Source organism: Myotis myotis, unplaced genomic scaffold (genome assembly GCF_014108235.1).
Source record: "Myotis myotis isolate mMyoMyo1 unplaced genomic scaffold, mMyoMyo1.p scaffold_m19_p_22, whole genome shotgun sequence".
NCBI lineage: Eukaryota > Metazoa > Chordata > Mammalia > Chiroptera > Vespertilionidae > Myotis > Myotis myotis.
The window spans coordinates 3,410,076-3,427,720 of NW_023416327.1; the positions used below are offsets into that span (position 1 = coordinate 3,410,076).

Consider the following 17,645-nt stretch of genomic DNA (forward strand, 5'->3'; position numbering starts at 1 on the left):
GGTGTGCAGGAGGCAGCTGATCGATGTTTCTCTCATTGATGTTTCTAACTCTCTATCCGTCTCCCTTCCTCTGTAAAAAATCAATAAAATATACTTACAAAATAAAAGAATCGCTGAAAACTTCCGAAATTTGATGAAAAACATTAATCTAAAAATTATCCAAGAAGCCTGACAAACTCACAGTAGAAAAAATGCAAAGAGATCCGTACCCAGACATATTATAGTTAAGATGTGGAAAGCCAAAGATAAAGGGAAGAATCCTGAACGTAGTGAACTGTGATTAGAGCCGCCACACCCACTCGGGGGTCTGCAGAGCCCGCATGGGCCTCCACCCTAGCTGGGAATCACGACACTGAACAATACTTCCGACTGACTCTACAACAACGCAGTTCTATGATAAACTGCCTTATGAGCAAGACTTTTTATTAAAAATAAAACATACATAAAAGTGCATAAAACAAATGTTAGCAGGTAAAACTCAACGATGAAGACGGAAGTCAGAACAGTGGTTCATTCTGCTGGGGAAAGGGGGGAGAGAACTTCTGGAATGCGGGAAGGTTCCGTGCTTCGGCTGGCAAACTGGCTCGGCTAAGTCCTGCACGCTGCCCTGCGTTCTCTTAAAAAGGTGTATGGGAATATAGCCTGCCCACTCAGCCGCACACGCCTGCCCATAGGCCTAAAATGTATACTGTTGGCTCTTACGGGAAGTTTGCTCTCTATGTTGATCTGGGGAGTGGTCTCTCTCTCTCTCTCTCTCTCTCTCTCTCTCTCTCTCTCTCTCTCTCTCACACACACACACACACACACACACACACACACACGTGAATTCACTGAGCTGTAGGTTTTAAACTTTACAATGTTATGACATCTCAGAAAAGTGTATGTTATACTCTTTATCGTTTCCTATACTGACAGCTAATATAAAGCAAATTTGCTTGATCTGTATCTGATTGTTCTAATACCTGAGAGCTCTGGGGTCCGTCTCTCCCACCTGATGGTTCAGCAGCATCTGGCGCTGGTGTGCGTTTTCCTCGTGTGTCTGGTAAGCCGACCTGTGCTGTTGCCGCGTCCAGCACCGTCCACAGGCGTCTCCTCATGCCCAGCGCTGTCTTCCTGCAGACAGGGCTCCGCTGGCCTAGGCTGGACATACTTCCCAGGAAGCCTCCGGGCGCAGCTTTGGCTGCAAACCTGCAGGAGCCTGCTTGCTGCTGCAGGCCTCCATCTCCGCCTCCCCCACCCCCTTCATCTCTCTGCTCTTTCTCCTTCCTGGCTTCCTCCCTCCCTCAGCAGGCAGGCTGACTTCTAGCTCACCTTTATCACAGGGGACAGGTGCTCTTTGGAGTCCTGGCCACAGGTTCCCCACCTTGTTGGGTGCGGGGCTGTCTTCTCACCATAACACACTGGTTAATAGCGCATCCAACAAATGGCCTACTCTGCTGGGTTCTTGCGGTCTCAGGTTTTTGCGTCAACTCTCAGGGCTCTGGATTTTTTCAACAGGGGGTTGTGTTCTATTGAGATGTTATAAGAGCAGAGGAAGGGTAGCCACGGCAGGGAATCCTTCCGGGAAAGGGTGACTGACAGTATCCAAGGGGATCCCACACTAACAGTGGGCACCCCCCGCCCCGCCCCTGCCGGAGCGCCCTGAACCCGGACACAGAGTAGACACACTCACAGGAGGCATGCCACGCACGCTGAAAGGAAGGAGGGCCAGGCGCGGGAGGCCCCCTCTTCTGCAGAGACCCCAGGAGGAGGCACAAGGTCCATGAAGTAGAGATAGACATGAGCAAAAAGCCTTATAATGCTCCCTGTGTATTTAAGTGCTCATTCCGACATGAGGCTGCCTGGCCTCAGAGGGCAGCCTGAGGGGCTCAGGGTGAAACGAGGTGGAAATACAGAGAACTGAGATCTGGGGGAGACCCCGGATCAGAGTGAAAACGGGAGCCCAGAGGAATGATGCTCACTCGAGGCCAGGCAGGCCAGCACACGGGCAGGCTCCCGACGCCAGCCCGTCCCTCCTGGGGAACTGCCGGTCGCACACCTGCTGCTGTGCGTCTGTCTGTCATGTCCCTCTCCTCTCCGCTAGCCAGTGAGCCGTCGTGTGAACGCAGGGCCACTGCACTGTACTCCAGGGGAGGGGTGGGCGTGGAGGGGCCTGGGAAGGGGCCCATTTCTGGTTTAAGAAAAGGGCAGGGGGTCCAGGTTTGGGCCGCTGCTCTGCCCCCAGCTAGCGGCAGCCTTCGGAGAAGTCACTCCCTCCGCACGCCTCCTCTTCCATAATCAGAGTGCTGCGCCCCATTGCTTCCAGTCTGAAACAATGAGAAAAAGCCATAACTGGGTGAAGGTTAAGGGAGGCATTATTTCTAAAATAAAACACAATTTGTTTTCTTATATGTGGAGGTGATTGTGGGGGATGCGATCTCTGAATACGAGCTTTTCTGAAACACTGAGAAGGGAATGTCCAGGCATTACACGTGCCCAAATGCACATGAACTACGAAACTGACTCTTCTCAGCACGCCAAAGGGAAGTGAGAGAAGAAATAAGTCTGCCACAGAAATCAGAGCGGGTAACTTCATCCCAGGCACTATCAACAGTTGTACAATGAGAAGCATGTGAACAAAACCCTCCCAGGGTCGGAAGCATCTTCCAAGAGAGAAAGCCAGTTTTGGGTTGGTTTCCTTAGGCTTCAAAGAATTAAAAACGTTAACTAGTAAGCCATTTGGTACACAGAACATCCTGACTTTAATTATAAAATGTTCTTCAGATTTTTTCTCAAATTATTTGAATGTTTAGACTGAATCAACGGGGATTAATAAAAGGGTAAAGCCCCGCCTAACCGGTTTGGCTCAGTGGATAGAGTGTCGGACTGCGGACTGAAGGGTCCCGGGTTCAATTCCGGTCAAGGGCATGTATCTTAGTTGCGGGCACATCCCCACTGGGAGGCGTGCAGGAGGCAGCTGATCGATCTCTCTCATCGATGTTTCTAATTCTCTATCCCTCTCCCTTCTTCTCTGTAAAAAATCAATAAAATATACATTTTAAAAAAATACATTTTAAAAATAAATAAATAAAAATAAATAAAAGGGTAAAGCCCCTTGGGGCAGAGACATGTCTTATTCCAGCTCCTTATGTAGAGTGTGAAACACAGCCAGTCCCTACTGCACTAATGGCGTGTGTGGCCAGGAACAGGGCGATCACGTTGGTTAGAGCATCGTCCCATTGGGGCACGTACAAGAACCACCCAATGAATGCATAAATAAGTGGAACAACAAATCGGTCTCTCTCTCTCTCTCATCAATCAATCAAACAGAGAAAAGTTAACTTGACATCCTCTTGTTCATTAAAATATAAAACTCCCATATTTTTAAGCGACATGACTTAAAGTAACACTGGAAACAAGTGGAGTCTGAAAGGATAGAGGCAGAGGAATTGTATAAATCACTGCACTCGATGTAGTTGTTGGCGTTGTTTCCCACACGGGCACCGGTGAACAGCGGCCACCGCTGCGCCTGGGTACCGGAAGCAAACAGGTAAGTGGACAGTGGGTGGTGGGAGCCTGGTTTCTCATTTTTGGGGCGGGCACTTAGAAACAAGCACAGGAGGCCTACAGTGGTCCACACAGTATGAACTCATGTTTAGCTTACTATAGAGACGCTTACATATAAAAACACGCAGATGTGTGCATATACCAGGGTCAGTATAAACACATATGTATTTCCTTGCTCTGTCAGTTGCGGCCCAGAAGCAATGACACCCCAGTATCAATGAGCACCCTAGTGCCCAGATCTTGCTTTCTAATGCCATCCTGCAATAAAAGGAACCAAGACTCCTTGAAGAGATGGCCACGCCTAGGACTGGAACAGGAAACATGCAAGAGGAACCTGGAGCACTTTGTTCCACCAGAAAGTGAGGAGGTGCTCCAGAGAAGCCACAGGATGGCTACGTCAGAGGGACACAGCGGCCAACTGAGGCCGTCCTCAGTGGCCAGAGCCAGAGGGATCTGAGCAAAACCAACAAGAAAGCATTATGTCATTACCCAAAGCGCAAGTGTCCGAGTCCACACTGAGATGATTATTAAATTTTAAAAGAGGGGAGAACAGACAATTCTGCAGAGAATTCCAAGTGGGCTATGTGGCCGCTTGGCCAGCAAGGTGAAGCGTGCTCCACGCTCCTCCGGTGACCCTGTCCCGAGCACAGCATGAGAGGAGGAAAGAAAGTGACCCCATGTGACCTGACAGTGCCTGAGCCGGTGGCCGAGGGTCCCCTCGAAAGGGTTAAAGCCGTTAGAGAATGCACCCTAATACAACGGATGGAAGGGCTCTTTCCTCCCATCTTCCTGAAACTCGTAACCCGTCTCATCATGCAAAAAACCCGAGACAAGTCCAACTGAGGGGCATTCTTCAAAACAACTAACCAATATGCTCCCCATTGTCAAGGCTGAGAAATTTAAGGAGAGTCTGAGACACTATCACAGCCCAGCTGACTCTAAGGAGTTATTATGAAAACTAAAGGTAAGGTGGTATCCTGGGACAGAAAAGGGACATTTGGTAAAAACTAAGAAAGCCTGAATAAAGTTATGGACTTTAGCTAACAATGTATCGGTACTGATTAGTCTCAGGAAGGCACCAGACTAATGCGCATCAGTGGCGGGAAGCTGTCGGGAGAGGGAAACTCTCAATACCGCCTTAGCCAGCATTATTTCTATACACCGAAAACGCTACAAGGTTTATGTTTTAACAGTTTATTTCAAAAAAAGGATGTGCAGGGCAGAATAGACATAAGAGAAGGCTTAGTTAGGGTTGGCGTTCTTATATTTACAAAACTATCTTTAAGCGTAACTGGTATTTTAGTCTTCTAAGGTTTAATTATTAGTCAAAGAAATGTAAATAGTTTGGTTCAAACCATGTACCCAAAGGCTAAAAACAAGGCACCTGGTTACTTTTACTAGAGATTAAAAAACATTTCATGCTATTGTACACAACCAGTCTTGTTTCTGTCTTTTGATTCAACTTGGTCAAGTCTGAACAGCACTAACAAACAGCTTCCAATTTCTCTTAGCATCACATTCGAGGTCCTTTATGGCCTAAGATCCACCTTACTCTGGCTTCTGCCTACCTTCTCTGACTTCATTTCATACCACCCTCCCCACTAGTCTTTTTGATCTAAAAACCTACGAAGACTCAGGTGTTCACTTCACCATGGAGACTGATGTCTGTTATCTAGTGCTGGGTAGCAAACCATCCCCAGCGCTTAGTGGCTTAGCACCGCCCCTTCTATTCCCTGTGATTCTTCGAGTCAGCTGTCTGGGCTGTCTGCCCTGGGACCTCATGCAGTCAGTCACCTGGCAGCTGGATGGGGAGTGGGTGGCTGTCAGTGGGGCATATTTTTCTAGCTTCTTCCCCATCACTGCTGCAGCAGGGGTCCAGGAGTGACAGTAGAAGCATTTGCTTGATCACAATCTACGATTTATAGGATATTTTTCCCAAAAGCTTCCATAGCTGTCACCCCTTAAAATACCAGCGTTTCAAAGAGGCTTTCCTAACCACTAGAATTTAAATAGTTTCTCACCCTAAGCCTGATTTTTTCCCCTCTCATTATAATTACCCATCATTCCTGTTCACTTGCCTGTCTTTTCTTTAGGAGAACTTAATTCACATCTTTATTTCTTCTGCCACAACAGGGAAGACAACCAACTTTATAACAACTGGCAGGGCAAAGCACTTCAGTTAGTACTAGAACACATTAGTAAAAATCTAAATGGAAATAAAATTTTTTGGTCGCTTCAGTCCAGACAAAAAAAAAAAAATCAAGGATCTAATTTTTAAGTTCAAGGCAGGTGACCTGAGGCTTTTCCTAGTTAATTTAGAGCTTCACTATCAACATTAAGACACCAGTTTAGAAATTAACTTTCTTAAGACCACGCAAACACAAATAAGCCCTCAATGAATCTCTGGTTTGCCCCAGTTAAGAAAGCTTACAAGGGCCCAGCCAGCATGGCTCAGTGGTTGAGCGTCGGCCTATGGCTCGATCCCCGGTGAGGGCGGGAGGGCTGCAGGAGGCAGCCAATTTTGATTCTCACCATTGATGTTTCTCTCTCTCCCTTCCTCTCTGAAATCAATTTGCATATATATATGTGTGTGTATATGTATACACACACACACACACACACACACACACACACACACACACACATTTTTTTTTAAAAAAAGAAAGCTTACAAGGGATGAGGTTTGGGAGCGTGCCTCCCTCCCCCAGGCACAGCGGTGGTCAGTGTCAGCCTCTGCCGCACCAGGCAGTCCTGAACGCCGGCCACTCCAGCCATGCTCCTTGGGCAGCAGCGCCCCGAGATGGGGGACTATCGGAATCATGCTGGAGCTCACTCAGTCCAGAAACAGACTTTTTACTATAAAAATGACACCTTTCAATGGCACTTACTCAAATAAAAAGAGATCAAGTCATTACAGAGTATTTTTTCACTTTATTTTTTTTTACGAACGACAGACCTACTCAATAATTTTATTCAGTTTATTTAAATAAGGATAAGGCTACTTAAAAGACTTTTTACATACAAAAAAATGTACATTACAAGGTTAAACTTTCTGTACTGAATTACAAAACCTGCACAAGCATTTAATAAAGAGCACACTGAAAAACATTTGAAGTCCCACAGCAGAGAACAGAGGAGGCTCTGACATACATGTGATTTAAGCTACTGGCAGTTTACTTAATGTAAGTTTTAAAAAGGTCATTGCTGCTGAATGAGTCTCTAGATCAGCTTAGAATTGTCTCTGAAAACTTAAGCAACCAAAATATTACTTCTAAAAATAATTACAATTCTGAGGAAAAGCACTATGGCCTCATGGCAGAAGGTGAACCAGCTTCCCAAAGGGCCTGGCTGCGGAGCGTCTGGAAAACGGCAGCCGACAGCCCGGAGGCCCCAGCACGCTCAGAGCCCTCGCAGCGCCCGACCTCACCGCACGAGGACGGGTCGGTCCAGCTCCACCGCAGGGAATGAGCAGGGCCACGCTGTGACCAAGCCTGAAGCTTAGGCTCTACAGAGAGGAGGGAGATGAAGGCAAAAGGAAGTGAAAATGCGGGAAACGAGGCCATGAGAAAGGAAAACGGGGAACCAAGAGGGGGAGGAAGAAAAGAACAAGACCACCTGGCAAGGGCAGGCAGTGGTCAGTGCCTGGAACTCCACCTCAGAAGACACTCTCTACACAAATGCCATTCGCTTTCCTACCCCAACAAGAAGAAAAACTGGCTTTATTGGACTACAGAATCGAGAGCAACAACAGTAACCCGTGTTAGGGAGCACAGAGGATTCTGAAGTTGTTGGCCATTCAAGTCCTTCTCAGTTTGAAAGCTCACCAAAGCAACACTTCAAACCATCAGCCTCCCAACACCTCTGCCACTTCCCATGCATCCCTCAGCAGGCTCCGGGGCAGGCTCCGGGGCAGGCTCCGGGGCAGGCTATGCAGGGCAGGCTCCGGGGGCCGCTGCCGCACGTGGAGACGCCGAGGGCTAGCCGTGTCTGTGCCCGGAGGAAGGCACAGCGCTCCAGGATGTTGGTGTATGGGACACACAGTACCCAGCTTAGCTCCTCCACATTTCAAACTCAAAGTAGGTCAAGAGCATGCTGCTATATGAGCGCTGACTCTGAATGTCCATAATATAAACTTCAATTTGAAGCAACAATGTTACACAGTTCAGCTGTTAGTACCAACCTACTTTGTAAGTTAAATACACAAATTAAAAGTTAATTTTTTGAGTAATGAAAAATAAGTTTCTACTGACTTAAAACTGTCAAATGGCGAATTCTCTCTTAACTAAGAGAGAAATGCAGATGAAAGCAGAAGGAACAACTGAATAAATATAACTTGTCATTCTACCCTAAAATCTGCACTTTTCAAAATGTCCCTTAACAGTTATGCATAGGAAAACATCAGCCCCGCAGACAACTGCGTACTTAATAATTTGCCCTAACATTAACAATTTATGCAACTCAGTATGTATCCACTTTGTCTCATGCGAGCAGATGCACAGTCTGGAGAAGGCAGGACTGAAACTACAGGGTTAAAGTTTCAGTACAGTGTTCACCTGCACGGCGGAACTACTTCTTCCTATGGCTATTCAATAGCTGAATTCAAATGCTTGTTTTAAAAATAGAAAGAGGAATGAGACTGTTGTAAAAAGTACTGAAAAGGCAAACCCTGATTTGAAGATCAATCATACAAGGGAGAGAGTATCAAGAATTCTCGCACTTGGTTAGAAACACACGGCAGGAAAGTGAACACTGCAAGTCACGAATGTGAGGAATAACCTGTTTGCTCACTGACTCAATTATGCAGCTGGAACAAGACCACTTAGCACACACTCAGAGATATGCCTGCGGGACAGCCCTGTGGACAGCGCTCCATGCTGCACCAGCAGGGACCCGGCCAACTTCCGACTTCAGCACCTCCTCTGCTGGCCCATCTGGGTCACACCGAGTTTCCCCCTTCACCCCCATACTCCCAGACTCTCCTAAATTCTACAACTCTACCTCCTCTTCCTGTTCACTGAACTCTCTACCAACAGGTACCACCTCTAACACGATGACTTCACCTGGAGATTTTTAAAGCCGGCCTCATTAAGCTCCTGGAGGGAGATCCCCGAGCTCAGAGTGAGATCAGACTGCTCCTGAAAAGAGGAGGTAGGACTGCTTTGTGACAAGATATCCTGAAGGGTGGACCTGGGGCAACACTGAGCAGTCAACTCATGAGAAACAATTCTGCTATGACTTCAAAGGAAGGAGCAATCGCAAGCACTTAGAGGACAGCAATTTTATCTGTATATTCTGAGTAGTGTATTGGCAGCACTGCAAATATGCTTTTCTCAGTGAACCTCAAGGATGAACTGGCAGTATTTACTAAAATACTGAGAACTGTTATATTCTTTTGCTTGGGAAAAGAAAAATTGTGAACTTCTAAAATATGAGTTTTTTTTAAAAAATCTCCAAGTTCTCCAAAGATTGAAACAGATTGAGAATTATTCCTAAAATCCATCAGATGCTTCATGGTACACCAGACTTGTAGCTTCCTGATTTGACTGCGGTCAACATAAATAACGTATACTAAGCCATTCATTTACAAAGAAATTCCTTCTGCCCTGGCTAGTGTGGCTCAGCTGGCTGGGCATCGGCCGGTGCAGAGAAAGGTTGCTGGTTCAATTCCAGGTCAGGGCATGTGCCCTGGCTGCGGGCTTGATCCCCAGTAGGGGGCATGCAGAGGAAGCAGCCGATCGATGTTTCTCTCTTACATGGATGTTTTTCTCTCCCTCTCTCTCTAAAATCAATAAAAACATATTTTTTAAAAAAGAGAAATTCTTTCCTAATCAGAGAATAAAAGGCAATTTTTTTTCTTTCAAAGGGAGGGAGAAAGGCAGGGAGGGAAAGACTTTTTTTTTTAACCTAATTTTAAACCTTTAGAAAATTTTCAAAATAATCAAGCTCTCTGTAAATACTGTCGATATATGTGAACTGTTTGAAAACTACAGTTATATTTACATTTTTGGAAACTTTCCTTCATGGCCATGTAACGTGTTGTATCTTCCTCTTTGTTTCTGGTGGCTTCAGGTTATCCTAAAATGACATAAACAGAAATCAGTTTATACTTACAAAAATGTCAGAGAACAACTGGAATGACTATTTTTAAACCACCAAGGTTTATTACCAACATACAAATGGTAGATCTCTGCTGCCATCTGGTGGGAGAGATCTTAGATTAGGAAACAGAGCAAGCCTGCTTGGCTCCCATTTTTCTAGCTGTGGTTCTCAACATGTGCACCTTAGGATCACCCAGGGCACTTACAAGTATGTCCAGACCTGGGCCTTATCCCAGGACCAGTTAGATGAGAACCCACAGGCAGCAGGGATGAGGCTCTGACCTCTGACTTTCTGAAGCTCTAGGACAGTGGTTCTCAACCTTCCTAATGCCGTGACCCTTTAATACAGTTCCTCATGTTGTGGTGACCCCCAATTTCATTGTTACAAATTGAACATAATTAAAGCATAGTGATCAATCACAAAAACAATATGTAATTATATATGTGTTTTCCGATGGTCTTAGGTGACCCCTGTGAAAGGGTCGTTCGACCCCCAAAGGGGTCGCGACCCACAGGTTGAGAACCGCTGCTCTAGGGTATACGCAGGGTTGAGACCACTGATTGCTCCTGGGCTGCTTCCCCCCTGCAGAGCCCATGTCCCCCCCTAATCTCACAATCCAAGACCTTAACAGGAGAAAAGATTTTAAAAAAAACACACAAAATCACACCTCTGAGCCTAGGCAGTGATGGCGAACTTTTTGAGCTCGGCGTGCCAGCATTTTGAAAAACCCTAACTTAACTCTGGTGCCGTGTCACATATAGAAATTTTTTGATATTTGCAACCATAGTAAAACAAAGATGTATATTTTTGATATTTATTTTATATAGTTAAATGCCATTTAACACAGAAAAATCAACCAAAAAACTGAGCTTGCGTGTCACCTCTGACACGCGTGTCATAGGTTCGCCATCACTGGCCTAGCGGGTAGCTCAGGTGGTTGGAGCATCGACCCACACACCAAAGGGTGGCAGGTTCGATTCCTGGTCAGGGCACACACCTAGGTTGTGGGTTCGATTCCCAGTCGGAGCATGTACAGGAGGCAACTCATCGATGTTTCTCTCTCCCTTTCTGTCTCTAAAATTAACAGAAAACATATCCTTGGGTGAGGATTAAAAATAAGTAAAAATTTTTAAAACCACACCTCTGAAAGAGTAAAAGTTTTTTGAGTAGAAAAATGTTTTCTCAAAAAACTAAAAAAAAAAAAAAAACTCCTTAAAGTTCACTCCTTACTGTAATATGTGAGGGTGGATGCCTCTTCCCACTCCTATCTGACGCCCTCTCCCTCCTTCCTACAAAGGTGACCGAGTTTACTGTGGAGGCAACATGGTGTCGTAAGCGCATGTCTGGGGCCAGGCATGAGTTCTAACTGAACCCTGGACAAGTTTATTTAAATTATCCAACCTTCTGTTCCCTCATCTGTGAAATGGAAGTAACTATTGTGTCTACATCACAGGATTACTAAAAGGATTCAAGGAACTAATGTAAGGATTTAGGGCTGGTTGGATACACAGCAGCTTTCTTTTTCTAGCGTCTACTATTTTTGACTGAATACTCTGAGTTTTGATCCCTTTACACACAATTTGAAGATAATAAAGCCCAAGTATATACTACAGGAATGTGCTACAGACCGAATGTCTGTGTGCCCTCAGAAGTCATGTATTAAAACCTAACCCCCAATGTGATATTTGGAGGCGGGCCTCTGAGGTAATTCGGTAATGGGGTGGAGCCCTCATGAACGGGATTGATGCTTTTCTAAAAGGGACCCCAGAAAGGTGCCTTGTCCCTTCTGCCATGTGAGGTCCCAGACAAGCAACTGACTATGAACCAGGAAGTGGGCTCTCACCAGACACTGAATCTGCCAGGGCTTTGATTTTGGACTTCCCAGCCTCCAGGATGGTAGGAAATAACTGCCTGTTGCTTGAGCCATCCCATCAATGGTATTTTTGTTATAGCAGTCTGAGATGAACAAGGTTATAAAACCGCTGGATGTTTACATAAATCTCATAAATTAAACTCTAAGTAAACTGTGTAACTGTATCCAATTTGCCAGCATCTAAAATGCTTAAGTGCAGTAGAACACAACATAGTAGATTCCTCCAAGTGTCCTCTACCCTCCAAGGACAGGGACATTCAAGGGGCAGGGGAGGCAAGTGGTAAGTCCTAGACCAGGGGTGGGCAAACTTTTTGACTCAAGGGCCACAATGGGTTCTTAAACTGGACCGGAGGGCCGGAACAGAAGCATGGATGGAGTGTTTGTGTGAACTAATAAAAATTCAAAGTAAACATCATTACATAAAAGGGTACGATCTTTTTTTTCAATAGTTTTATTCATTTCAAACGGGCCGGATCTGGCCCGAGGGCCGTAGTTTGCCCACGGCTGTCCTAGACTCTAGTGTGGCTTAAGTTAAGTACAATACAAAGACCACGCCCTCCCATGCTACTGAAATGTGACCTGCACAAATTACCTACCATGCTGAGCCTTGCTAACAAGAGGATTTCTTTCTGCCCTGGCCGGTTTGGCTCAGTGGATAGAGCGTCGGCATGAGGATTGACAGTCAGGGGTTCGATTCTGGACAAGGACACATGCCTGGGTTGCGGGCTTGATTCCCTGTGGGGGGTGTGCAGCCAATCAATGATTCTCTCATCACTGATGTTTCTATCTCTCTCCCTCTCCCTTCCCCTCTGAAATCAATAAAAATAAATTTTTAAAAAAGAGTGTTTCTTTCTTTTAGTTGCAAGATACTTAAAGGATCTAAATGAGAAAAATCTAGGATAAGTGTCTAAGAGACTCTCTCTTTACACATTTTAAGCAGGAAAAAAACAAAACTGAGTGTACTTCTTAAAAAGCATCAGTTTACCATGATGGATTTATGAGAAATGAGATGTGAAAGTCTGACAGATCACGTGAGGGCTAAGGACCAGCTTGCAGCAGTGACTGCTCAGAGGCCTCGTTCCCCTCTCACTCACCACGGCCTCGGCTTCTTCCTTCGGAGCAGCTCGCTTTAGCTTCACTGGAGTAGTTCCCACTGGGGACAACGGCGGCAGCTTCGCGGGGCCCAGAGGACTTTTCCCATGCGCTAAGTCATGGTTCTGTTTAGTGTCATTATTATTGTGTTCCGTTTTATTGTTCACAGGCAAATTGGAGGACAGAATTAGGGGTGACACACTTGAAGAGGAACTGGATACTTTTCGAAAGGCATTACTGGCAAAGCTTGCCTGAGAGGGAGGCTTGAGTCGATCATTATCCCCATTCTCTGTCTTTCTCACTTTTATGCTTGTGCTTGTTGAACTTCCATCAAACACAATGAGAGGTCTTTTCTTTGACACGTCTACAGTGCTACTCCTGCAATCAGAGACACATTCATGAAAGATGCCATCTGCAATGGCAAAGCAGTTACCAGAATGTAAAGTTAAAACAAACCATGACCAAAAAAATTTACTGATAAGACCAATCTATTGTAAGTAGGACCACTGGAAAAGAAATTTTCTTTTACATTGTAAATGAAATAACAATTTTCTAGTGCTTTAAAGTTTAAATATTTGTTGACATGAAATTTAAAGTGTTATTGTACACACAAGAGTTATTTTTAAAACATCAATTGACCAACTACCCCTAAAAAGTAAAACAGAATTTCCTAGTAACTAAAAATTCTCTAATTTTTAAAAATCACCATCTTATTGACAGGGTTATCTTGACCAAGTATTACTATTCAGAAAGAATAATAAACTACAAAGCCATACCAAGACGACCGCAGCGGCAATCTACATACGGCGATACGGAACACCATGCTCCATTCAGTAAGGTAGCTTACGCCAAGGCATTTTCTAAAAAACTGGAACTGTGACATTTGTATGATTTTAATTTTAAAATCTAGCACGTCTTCATATTTAGCTTCTGAAAATCTAATTCCCACTCTTAATCGTAAGATAATAAAAGCATTTCATTTGGTCATTATTCTTTATACCTCAAACAACAGATTTATGATAAAAACCTTTTAATTAAACACACTTAGCAGGAAGACCTCTCCAGCCTTGCCACTCAAAGTGTGGTCCAGGGACCAGTAGCATCTGTAGTATCTTGGGAGCTTGTAAAAAATTCAGAATCTGCCTTTTAACCAGATCCCAGGTGATTGGCCAAATTTGCCACTGACAACCGTTTGGCAGAAGATGAAAAATAAACTCATTCTAATCCACTGCCACTGCAGGAGGGAAACAGAAGGACTGTGAGCAGGTGCGTCAGCTGTGAGAGTTCAATCTAAGAGGCAAGGGGCACCTTCAGGTCCGAGAAGCGCAGCAGTAAAGCCCTGGTCCAGCTCGGTGGGACCAGGCACGTCTCAGCACCTCTCCAGAGCTTCGTTCCTCCAGAGATGAACCAGCAGGCGGCTCAGTAACGTTCGGTGACCTAGTAGATCCTTCCAGCTTTAATGCTCTGATGCAGGAGTCAAACTGTGATTTTTAAAAATAGAGCCAAAGATCCTTTCCAAAGTGACTCTGAGGGACTAAAAGAAGCCGTCACATGAAGTAAAGTACGTCAGGATTGAAAGCTTTGCCTAGGACAATGGGCCTGAATGTGCAGATAAAGAAGAAAATACTTTCGAAGTAAGAGTTAACAGAAGTCAATTAAAGATATGCACAGCATATATAATATATAATCCAGATTTATGAAAGTTGACACTAATACACAGCCTGACCAACACGCAACCATCGAGCTAAAATGATGCTCAATCTGAACTGAATGTGTTCCTGATCCAAAGTGGGAGTGTACGCTCATTTACTTTCCAAAAGACTCTGGGCACGCATGCCCCAATCTTCACTATTCTACTCCTCGGAGAATAACCTCCCTACCGGTCATGAGTTTTTCTGCATCCTTCATAACTAGAGATTAAAACCTGGAATCAGAATTAGCATTCTCCCTCACTCCATCGCTACTGCACTGCCCATGACAGTACCTTACAAACAGAAGGCTCCCAAAGGAGACTCAGTAATCAGTAACACCCACTTGCCATATAAGTGACACAGGAAAAGAAACTAGCTCACTTAGGGATCTCTGGGTACTTAGTCCTCATTAACTAACCAACTACACTGATTAATCACATGTACCTTTAAAAGGGAAATTCATTTGCTTGTGGTTCTATAAACAATTTTCTGAAATTTAAAAATGTGAAAGTGTCCCTGAAGCTGTATGAGCTCTCCATTTCTGTATTATTCAAAGACCTTATTAGAGTCTTGATTCTATTTTTTCTCACAATTCAGCACACGTTGGCTCTGGCTCTACCTCTAAAATACATCCAGACCCAACCACTTCTTATCAAGTCCACGACCACCTCACAGTCATCACCAGCTGCTGCCTGCATCACTGCAGTCTAACTGCTTTCCCTGTCCCTCCCCACCTTAAATCACTTCCCAATATGGCAGCCAGCATGACCCTGTTAAAACGGACTTCAGATGGTGTCACCGCCCTGCTTGAAACCCTCCACTGCCTTCTCCTCTCAACAGTCCAGCCACAGTTCTCACAATGAGTTGCAAAGCTTTATGTGATCTGACAATCTCCACTCACGCACAGTCAACCTCGCCCCCTCGCCCTCTGAATCCCTCCACCCAGCCTGGGGGTCTCTTTGCTGTTTGTGGGCACACTCCTGACCCCAATTATTGTATTCTGCTTGGAACGCTAGCTTACACGCTACTCGCTAGGTCTCTCTACTGAAATGGCATTTCTCAGTGAGGTTGTTCCTGGCCACTTTAATTAAAACTGTAAATCCACCCTAGCCGGTTTGGTTCAGTGGACAGAGCGTCAGCCTGCGGACTGAAGGGTCCCAGGTTCGATTCCAGTCAAGGGCACATGCCTGGGTTGCTGGCTCGGTCCAACGTGCAGGAGGCAGCCAATCAAGGATTCCCTCTCATCATTGCTGTTTCTATCTCTCTCTTCCTCTCCCTTTCTCTCTGAAATCAATAAAAATATATTTTTTAAAAAATAAATAAATAAAACTGTAAATCCTCTCACTGCTTTTTCTTCTGTCATGATGTAACATACAATATATTTTCCTTAATTTTTTTATCATGTTTCTTCATATTAAAATATGAGCAGGAAATTGTGTGAGTTTTATTCATGGTATATGTACAGTGCCTGGTGCTCAATAAATAGTTGTTGAGTAAATGAAATCTTTTTGACCTAAATTTACCTAGGGAGAAAAAAAAAGCAAAATTGTTTCGTCATAGAAGATGAAAACCAGAAGCATTGAAAAGTACCTTTTAGTCTCGTTTTTTGGCTCATGTCGCCCTCTTTTCTTTTCCATCATTTTCCCCCATCTATTCTTTGGCAAGTCTCTCTGAGGCAATGGTATTGCATGCTGAACATACAGATCAGTAAGATTGTCCTTGTTTATTCTTACATCACTTTCAACAGCTATGTTCTTCTGTGGAAAAGGAAACAAAAGTAAGTTCAAAACAACATCCTTCTTTTAACAACTAACCAACTACCTGCCTAACAGGGCAGAACATTACTGCTTAAACAACAAATTATAAAACCATTGCTACAATTAGGCACATGTTTAAGGGTCCTTTATAATACTGAAAAATGCGGTATTATAAGTAGGTCAAACTCTGTCAATATTAGGTCCAGCCTCCTCTGACAGGCAATGGCCACATGTCCTCCGTGGGACAAGCCCTACTGTCCACAGTGTTCAGCCAACATGCCAGGCAACAGGGGCACGTCCGCTGACACCATCCTCATCGATGAGGAGAACAGCGAAGCAAGCCGGAATGGAGAGGTGATCACGGCTCACCTACCATTCTGGGAACACTGTGCTTAGAACTGACTAAACACATCCAACCTATGTCCTCTGAAACTTTTCCCAATCCTTTTTTCCCCTTAAAAACTTAAAAGCACAATTGTGCTCCTTTTCTGTCTTATACCAGATGGGCGTGTATCATCAACTTGCACCTGCACTCACTCACTCGGGGACACGTGGGAACCCCGAGGGTCCCATAGACAGTGTCCCGCAGAACCACTGGCAGGTTAGACCGGGAGGCCCTGCTTAGGGGCAGCGGTGCTAACTGTGGTCCCTGAACTAGAAGCGAGAACTGGCTAAAAAAACACACGCAGATTTCCAGGCCCCATCTCAGAACTACTGACTCCGACACAGTGGGGATGAGTCCCGCAAAATGTGTGTTTTAACCAGTCCTGGGTGACTCTGATGTGCCTAAGAGGTTTGAGAAACACAGGCAAAAGGTAACTGACATCACTGAGATGACCCGCTGAGCTAGGGCTTGATGAGCTTAGACAAAGATGCAGCACGGAGGGCTCAGGAGCCACAAGAAAAACAAGATGCTATACATAAAACCCCAAGGAAACGGCCAGTAATTCTCTACCACTTTACACAAAATTTATCACTTTCTGTCTTCTTTTTCGCCTACAACGAGCGGCCACATTAGCTGAGAAAGAGCAAACGCTACACCGGGAGCGCAGAACCCCGAATTCTCCTCCTGGCGGATCCTGCACCGCAATCACGACGGGGTGCCCCGAAAGAGGGCAGTTCACCCCTGCGTCCTCGTCTGCAACCGGGTGCGCATGCGGTGCTCCCGAGTCCCCGACCACGTCCCCGTTTCCGTCCCCCCACGACCCTCGCCCGGCCCCTCTTCCTTGCTCCCGTACAGGCCGCGAGGGTCGCCGAGGACCCATCTTTGCGAGCCATCATGAACCCCAAAAGGTAAGTCCCAATCCCCAGGGGTTCCTGATGTGGAAGGAAGTCTCCTTTCGGGGGGCGCGGGGAGACCAGGTGGGCCAGCGCCGAGCCGCCCAGAGGGCGGGAGCGCTCCCGCCAGAGCACCCCGGCCCCCGCCCCGCGGCCCCGGCGCCGACCTGCTCCAGCGTCAGCAGCAGGAACTCCCGGGACAGCAACTCCGGGTGCAGCAGCAGCTCCGAGTCCGGGCAGCGGCGCCCGCCCACGTCCCCCGCCATCACCGTCGCCCGGACCCGGCCAGCTACCCACAAGGCCCCGCGC

General features: G+C 45.8%; 1 protein-coding gene across 4 annotated transcripts; it reads right to left on the minus strand.

Moving 5' to 3' along the window:
• Positions 1-251: 251 nt before the first annotated feature.
• CUNH2orf49 (chromosome unknown C2orf49 homolog) lies at positions 252-17,645 on the minus strand. 4 transcript variants are annotated; one of them, XR_004975102.1, is made up of 6 exons: positions 17,504-17,645; positions 15,892-16,058; positions 12,613-12,988; positions 9,547-9,621; positions 1,312-2,306; positions 252-1,113 (listed from the first exon to the last, which is right to left on the minus strand). XR_004975102.1 is itself a non-coding variant. In XM_036355393.1 (5 exons), the coding sequence occupies exons 1-4, from the start codon at positions 17,600-17,602 to the stop codon at positions 9,565-9,567; spliced, it is 699 nt and encodes a 232-aa protein (XP_036211286.1). In that variant the 5' UTR covers positions 17,603-17,645; the 3' UTR covers positions 252-2,306; positions 9,547-9,564. The 4 variants fall into 4 exon arrangements, 3 of the variants coding, with proteins under 3 accessions (XP_036211286.1, XP_036211287.1, XP_036211285.1); XM_036355393.1 differs by having other exon boundaries at positions 252-2,306; XM_036355394.1 differs by lacking the exons at positions 252-1,113; positions 1,312-2,306 and adding an exon at positions 6,511-7,051.